The sequence below is a fragment of the Octopus bimaculoides genome, chromosome 7, assembly GCF_001194135.2.
Source record: "Octopus bimaculoides isolate UCB-OBI-ISO-001 chromosome 7, ASM119413v2, whole genome shotgun sequence".
NCBI classification, from domain to species: domain Eukaryota; kingdom Metazoa; phylum Mollusca; class Cephalopoda; order Octopoda; family Octopodidae; genus Octopus; species Octopus bimaculoides.
The window spans coordinates 15537364-15546053 of record NC_068987.1 but is presented as its reverse complement, the minus strand read 5'-3'; the positions used below and the strand labels follow the sequence as shown (position 1 = coordinate 15546053).

Sequence of the window (8690 nt, the reverse complement as noted above, 5' to 3'; positions counted from 1 at the left end):
AGAGAGAGAGAGAGAGAGAGAGAGAGAGAGAGAGTGAGAGAAAATGATATGTGAAGTACTTACTGTCATGACAGGGATGACTCCAGCAACAAATGTAAAGATACCAGATTGACAGAAGCCAATGACAACAAGCCAATTCCACTCATGATATTTAAGCATGTAGTAGCACAAGTAATCAGTTATGGCACACATCAGTGCAATGGAACTGGCAAAACCAAAAAACCAAACCCTGAAATTACAAGACAGACCAAAGAATCAGTGAAAGAGCAGAGGGTATGTGTTTGTTTGTCTTAAGCAGTTTTTCTTTCAATATTGACATCCTTTGATCAAGCCGAAAGCCTATTTTTCCGAAAGTTGGGAACGGGTAGGATGTGATGTGGAGATGTCTCATGTGGCCAAAAAAAAAGCTTTTAAATGATTGGTTGTTGTTCTTTAGCCCCAGATCAACTTTGAGTGAGCAGAGCTATAATCAAAGAGGTTCCAGTCAGGACATCTTGTCTCTCTTTTTCCTATATACACAGCACCCAGCATTAGATTACCAAATGAATCATTCATTTTCTTTTTAAGACAGCAGAGTGAAGATTTGAGAAAGATTTGGCTGCTATATCTATTGGGATAAGTGACTGCATAGGACTCCCTCATTGGTTTGGTATTTTACTCCTATGTTATTATTATAAACAGATATAAGATAAATCTCCCTCTGGAGAGTTCAATGGATGATCAAACATTATTTTGTTAAGGTTATTTCTACAGATATTCAATAGAGATTATAACCAGAACTGATTTTTGTTACTACATTTTATATACAAGACATCAGATGTAAAGAATGAGATCAGAGCTAAAGTGGAGCAAAAAGAAAAAAAAAAAACTACTAAAATAAGAACAAGAACAACAGCAACAACAACAAAACCACTGAATGGAGACTGAAAAAAAAATAAGAACAGCATTGAGACAATTCTTGAGGAGCAGTTACCTGTTCGTGTAACCCACACAGTTGTAAATGTATGGACAATGGTGATCAAATTCTCGGACACAGCGGTTACAAATTCTACAGTGTTTTGCACGCATTGGTTTGACAATTTGACATGTGTGACACAGACGGCTCAATGGGTTGCTCCCCTGCTTCCACTCATCAAAATGTGCAACCTGGAAAGAAAGAAAGAAATTGGTAAACAACGTTTTTGCTTAGAAAATGAATCTTCCGAAAAATTAAATAAATAATTTAAAAGAATAAAATATAAAAAAATTAAAGGGTTTGTATACAATATTTTTATATGATTTTGTCCATCCCCATACGTTTGTAACTCCTATGTCTACATTTCTTTCTTTTCTTTTCTATTTAACTTATAACAAAATATTATTATTAGACTTTGTGCTTGATTGTTAAAACTTTCGAAGAAGTTTTGGACTATTAACGAGTTTTACTGGATGAAAATTATTTTTTCAATTTTACAAACAGGAAGCGCTAGCATATCAACATGTCTACCTTGTTACCTGAGGTAGACTGAAGGCCTATCTTAATTCTTTTCTGAAATTTTGTTGTTTGCAATTGTTTTCAACATGGCTTCTTTTACTAGCGGAACAGTAAGAGTTAGTTACAAGAAAGGGAGTAACACTCAAATATGCCTCTCTGAAAGAAAATGGTAATTTAATCTTCATACTTACAAAAATCAATTCAAAAAAAAAGATAAGCAAAATTAAAAAAAAAAAAAAAGATTAGCAGGAAAAAACTATAATAAAACAAACACATTTTCAAGTATAAGCAGTCAGAATTTAATATCCAAAAACACAAATTTGCATCATATTATCTGAGGTTAACAATACACCCATGCATACTTGTTAAACAAAGGAAATAGCATAAAAGACAGCAGTTTTAACATTGTTCAAGCCACCATTGACAGGCAGATCTTAACCATGAACTACTTAGTCTAGATAAAAATTGTTTGGCAAAGTTTGTAACTAAAACAGAAGTCACGTTGCCAGATCTTTTCATTCAAAAGCGCAAAAGGAGGAACTGGCCTCCAAGAGATATTCATCACTAAAAGAAAGTAAATTTCCTTATGTTCAAAAGAACAGTTAGAAGTAGTCTTAGACAATGTGTAGGGAAATACCCTTTCACAAGGTTCTTAGTTTTTAACATTGAAGGTGGGACAAAGAAATTGGAGAGCCACACAATTCCTTTGTTGCTGTTGTACTTGGGCCAACAAAGCACAAGGCTCTCATTCAAAGAGATTGATTCTTGGTTTGCCATCACCTTTGTGACAAAATACATACAGGTGGTGAATACTGAAGTCTTCTTATTACCACTCAGCCACACCTGCACCTATTGTTGAAAAATTGTAAACGACACTGAAGCTACCTATGTGAGCGATGATAGCAGTAGAACTCTTTTGCATATTTGCCCTATTTTCAACAATGGTTGGTTGTTCTTAAGCATGCTGTGTATCATTGTGTCATCCAAGCTCACCATTGAGAAATAAAAGAGAGTAACACAATGAGGTTTGATGGTAAGATAAATATAAGATCCTCGTTGGTGATGCATTTTCTTGGATGATTTATTAACTATAATAAGCACAGGCATGGTTACATGGTTAAGGGGTTTGTTTCCCAGCCACATGGTTTTTGGTTTTGGTACCAAGGGCTAGAATCTTCTATTATAGTGCTGGACTAACCAAAACCTTGTGAATGGATTTGGTAATCAGAAACCGAAAGGAACCTGCTCTATGGTGTATATGTATGTGTGTGTTTGTGTGTGTGTGTGTGTGTGTGTCCTTGTTTTGGCACTGCATGATAGTTATGAGTGACACTGTCAGACAAACAGTGTCATTTATTTCCAATAGTTTGCAAAAACATCGTTTGGCCACGAGAAATACTACCTTGCTTGGAAACAAGTGAGGGTTGGCAACAAGAAGGGCATCTGGCCATAAAAAAATTTGCCTTAATAAACTCTGACCAACCCATGAAAACATTGAAAGGTGGACATTAAAATGGTGATGATGATGATGATAATGACGTCTATTTTCTAGGTTAGGGAGGACTTCATTACTTGTAGGAAAATTGTACCTGATATCAGGGGCACCATCTGAAGTGCAGTTCATATTTATAGGGAACTGTATTTTCCCTGACTGCATGTGCCTGTTTTTACAATTCTCCCAAATACATATTTGCATAGAGTTAAATGCACGGGGTGTGAAAAACCAAAATTCCTTGTATTGTGTTTGTTACATTAGATGAACATTCTAAATTTTGAGGTTCTTCTATTCTGTAATGTAAAAGCTTCATTAGCTTCAATAATGTAAAGTTGACTGTATACTGGGTAATAATTTTCCATGAACAGAGAAGGAAGATGACATGTCTATCTGTGGATTTTAAAACAATAAAGTTTTTTTTTCTTGCGGTGAAACAACTTTTACACCAAATGGAACACAAGAAACTGCACAGTAATAATTCTAGATATTTTCCTGAAATCATTAAGTTTCTCATCAAAAAGTAGTTTTCGCTCATCAGGATAAAACTGCAGAGGAGGGAATGTACTTTAATGTTATGGCAATTGTTTAGAAGTTCATTTCTGAATCACAAAGAGCAACAATGAAGAGAAAGGTGCTGTCCATTTCTCTGATGTTGTATGGTTCAACTGCAAGTTGTTAATTCTGTTGTGGTATGATAGAAGTTCCAAATAATCTCTGATAATGCCTTTTCTCTTTGAACACTTCTTAAATTAAGCAACCATTCTTTGTATTTTCTCATCATATTCAATTCCTTTCTTCCAGTTATTCCTTATATTCTGCTTGCTGTTCTGTGTTCCCATTATTTCATTGAATTTCTCTCCCCAATCTGTCTCTCTCTCTCTCTCTCTCTCTCTCTCTGTCTCTGTCTCTCTTGTTCATGATATGTATAATCAGCTGGCTGTTCAGTGCCCATGTTTTCTCTATATCTGTTGATTTTTCTCTTTGATACCCTAAGTAGCTAGCATTTTCACACTTGGCCATATTGGTTCTTCATATTCATTGATTTTCATCTTATCATTTCTCTTATTTTCTATCTTTAGCCTTTTCTCACCTTTTGCTTATATTCTCCAATTCTTTTTCCTGTTGCTTCACATCTTCAGTTTTGTTTCCTAGTGGATGTTGTTGTTTAATTCTTTTGATACCAACCCATCAGAAATCAAGTTTTATGATACAAACTCCTTGCTTTAGGTTTCATGTTTATTTATGTTCCAAACACCAGTTTAACAACGACAAAGTTATTTTATTGAAATTCTTCATTATTTTCAAAATAAATTGAAACAAAGGCAGCATATTTCAATAGAGTTATGCCAGCAAAAGAGTTAAATGTCAATAAAATGAGAATAAAATTTGTAGTGCAAAAATTTGCAAACATGTGAAAGATTACAATAATTCTTCAGCTATCACGGATGTTACGTTCCAAAACCCCCCATAATAGGTGAAAATCCGCAAAGTAGAAACAGTACTGTATTACTCTTTTACTTGTTTCAGTCATTGAATCAACAATTTTTGATTCCCTTTCAAGTGTAACATACGAACACAAAACTGTGACAAGCAGTGCAATATCATAAGATTGTCCTCCATTTGTCATTATCATTTTCTTGTAAAATATCATAAACCTAACTAATATAATTTGATAGTGCAAGATAAAATTTAAAACAGAAAATTGTATTTGCTAAATATCACTAGAAGAGAAAACTTAGAGAAGGAGAAGAAGAAGAAGGAGGAGGAGGAGAAGAAGAAAAAGAAGAAGAAGAAGGAGGAGAAGAAGAACAACAACAACAGTAAATGGCATGTTCAATGAAAGGTCAACAAATAAAAAAAAATTGATCTCTTTTGCCCAACCCCACTCATTTTTTCCTTTTTTCATAATGTAAATAATTGGGCTAAATCTGCTGGTTCCATTTTTAGACATAGATTAAGGTTTGGAATAATTTATATACGGTCGTAAGTGAGAGAAAGTGGAAGAGAAGGAGAAAAAAATGAGAGAAAGAGAGAGAGAGAGAGAGAGAGAGAGAGAGAGAGAGAGAGAGAGTGTGTGTGTGTGTGTGAGGATTTGAAGGCTATGTTTAATCACAGACTTAAGTACCGTTAACCCATCATAATGCTAAACTCCAGCAGAAAAAGAATCTCACAGTCTATCGGCCTTTAGCTTCTCACAAAATCTTTCTATGCATTTTCAATATGTACTTTCTTAACTCATTTTCTCTCACCTATATCGAAACGTCTAGATAGAATAGAGACAGCTGATGAAGGGATATTCCAAGGGGCTTTCCGTTTTCCTATGTGTTCGTTCCGTTGTCTGTAGTTTATTGTTCTAACGTCCTGTACCCTGATATGCATGTATATACACATGTAGATGTAAGTATGTACATATATGTGTGTATACATGTATATATATATTCTTTGTATTATATATATATATATATATATATATATATATATATATATATATATATATATATATGTGTGTGTATGTGTGTGTGTGGGGGGTATCAGCCTGTGTGTCTGTCTGTCTGTCTATCTATCTATATGCATCTATATATATACATACACATCAATAATTTGTAAGTATCCTCGGGATACTGGCCTAATTTCTCCACCAAACTGTATCATTCCTTTCAATTTAAAAACACAGTCTACATTATTTTTAACTTTCCATATGTGTGTGTGTGTGTGTGTGTGAGAGAGTAGAGTATCTCTTCTTCTTGTTACAGTACACTGGCAATAGCAAGATTTCGATGTCCTAATTGTGTAGTAGTCCATGATCATACAGAGTCTTCCAAATCATTATCATAACTTTGCACTCTGCAACTATTGTATCCTTAATTTTAATGCATTTATATCACAAATTTATTTAATTATTTACTCCTCCTCCTACTCCTACTACTACTACTGTAGCAAACTGGCAGAATCGCTACTGCGCCGGACAAAATACTCAGTGTTCTGAGTTCAAATTCTGCCGAGGTCAACTTTGCCTTTCATCCTTTCTAGGTTGATAAAATAAGTTATAGTTGAGCAATGGGTTCGCTGTAATTGATTAATGCCCTCCAGCAAAAATTCAGGCCTTGTGCCTATAACAGAAAGGATTATTATCATTTGAGCTGGCAGAATCAAGGCTTTGGTTGGCGCAATGCTATCATAGAAAATACTTGCCCAAGGAGCCACACAGTGAGACTGAACCTGGAACCATGTAGTTGGGAAGCAAATTTCTTCCCCACCCCACATCAAGTAAATAGCTCTGCTCGATATGTAGGAAAGGTGAAGGCAGGAATTCCATATGGTGTATGCATTGCAAGCTAGGGACACAGTGAATCAGTGGAATAATTGGGTTATCAGAGAAGGTAGTGTTTGTATGTTGAAGATGCACAGGAACCATAAAAAACTAGACATCTGGAAATGGATTTTTTCAAATGTCCCAGAGGCTCTTTAGAGGTAGTGGACAATTTCTGCTACCTAGGGAACTTAATTAGCTGTGGGGGAGGATGCACAGAAAGTGTAATTGCTAGAATATGAATAGGGTGGCAAAAATTTAGAGAGCTTTTACTTCTGGAAGCAAGTAAAGATCTCTCTCTGAATGAAAGGAAGATTGTATGATACATGTATGTGAAATTTCATTCATAACGGGTTTACCCAAAGCTATATAAAATGATATTTGTCCAAAGTGTCACATTATGGGATTGAACTCCAAACCTTCTGGTTGTGAAGCAAAGTCCTAAGCCATTTGGCTATACAATGCCTGCAGTTATTGCATAATGTAATACCTACAATATTTGTATGTATTTTAGCAGTTTGGACTTGAAAAAGATGGTGAGTATGTACTACATAATGTATTACTAACAGTAATTGTATGCACTGGATATTATGATTGTAACTGAACTTGAGAGAACTAGCTAGTATGCATTACATAGCATCGTTAGCAACTATGAACTTGTATGTAAGAGCAAGCTCACAAAGCTGTGGCTATGCTTAAAATATATATAAATGTTTAGCCACCCATTACGCAGTGCTACCAAAAAACAGCGGAAACTGTGAAAGGGTTAAAACACTAATAACAGAACTGGAATCGTTATACTTGCAGTAGTGATTATTATAAATTCTATCAGCAGCTGTGGACACGGTTCGCTGGAAATAGGTGGTCTATTCCTGTAGATGATTTTGTTTTGTGTTGCTTGGATTGAAAGACAACTTCTGAATCAGATGTGAAGCACAAAGATGACAAATATTCCAACCCCACACCCACCTTGCTTCAAATTATGCAGTGATACTGTGCAGCAAATAATACACAACGTTGCAGTAAAGGGTGCAGATAACAGCTGTTGTTGCTGTGTTATGTAAGCAATGATAATGGAAAGAATGAGCTGTTGGGAATAGTTGAAACTATTTCTTTGTGACATCATTAAGGAAGGCATCAGCCCTTACTGTGTTAATTGAATGGATTTACATAGGTACCATGAATCTATCCCTGATCCTAAATAGGTTCATGCTGTTGCAGTTGTTTCACCCCAGATCAGTCCAGATCAAATAAACATGATAGTCATAATGATCTGATCTCTTATTTTGTTTTATTTTCAAAGTATATCTAGCACTACATTATATTCAATGTGTCCATCGTGAAGAAAGCAGTGTAAAGAGGATTTAACTACTATTCCTAGCAAGGCGAGCTACCACTTGGGACTCCCTCATTAGAATGACCTCTACAAAGTTGTTGTTGTTGCTGTACAAAAGGGACCAACAAGAGAAAAAAGAGTTACTGGGAATAGTTGAAAGCACTCCTTTCTAATGTTATTGAGGAAGGCAACAGCTTCTATTGAGTCAATTGAATAGACTGATAATCAATAAGACAACCTTCCCCTCCAGATTATTGTTTAAGCCCAGATCAGCCCTGATTAACCATTTTATTATCATAGGTCTGCCACGAACCCTAGGAATTCATCTGGTCAGAACTTAATCCAGATTCCATGGCATATAAGTGACTGGGACCGCAGCTGTCCCCCTGAAGAGGACACTGGTCCATTGCAAGGTTGACTCCCTCGCTATGGAACTCATTTCTAGCTGAGTGAACTGAATGAAGTGTTTTGCTCAAAAACACAACATACACCTTTATCAGAGAATCACAAAATATGGATGTTGAATGTGGAAGATTGAGATGGCTGGAGAGAAATGAAGCATACATGCTTTGCTGAATGTGTAGTTTTAGTGCACATAATTGATGAGACAAGGCAGTGAGCTGGCAAAATCATTAGCATGTTGGGTGAAATGCTTAGTGGTATTTCGCCTGTCCTTAACGTGCAAGTGGCTGAGCACTCCACAGATATGTGTACCCTTAAAGTAGTTCTTGTGGAGATTCAGCACGACACAGAGTGTGACAAGGCTGGCCTTTTGAAATACAGGTACAACAGAAACAGGAAGAAAGAGTGAGAGGAAGTTGTGGTGAAAGAGTACAACAGGGTTTGCCCCCCCCCCTGCCAGAGCCTCATGAAACTTTAGGTGTTTTCGTTCAATAAACACTCGCAACGCCCGATCTGGGAATTGAAACCGTGATCCTGCGACCACAAGTTTGCTGCCCTAACCACTGGGTCATTGCGCTCCCACTATATATATATATATTTTGTTTATATATATACTTCACTTTATACTTTTACATTTATTTTATAACCTTTTGCTTCCGGTGTCGTTATGTTT

General features: G+C 35.9%; 1 protein-coding gene across 1 annotated transcript in view; it reads right to left on the bottom strand.

The window, feature by feature from the left end:
* Positions 1 to 42: 42 nt before the first annotated feature.
* The window catches only part of LOC106873373 (uncharacterized), a gene marked incomplete at both ends in the record, with an annotated part of 118917 nt that continues 110269 nt past the window's right edge, over positions 43 to 8690 (bottom strand). Inside the window, 2 exons of the mRNA XM_014920704.2 lie at positions 43 to 229; positions 974 to 1146. Of these exons, the coding sequence (XP_014776190.2) occupies positions 43 to 229; positions 974 to 1146 (360 nt within the window). The remainder of the gene's footprint in view (positions 230 to 973; positions 1147 to 8690) is intronic.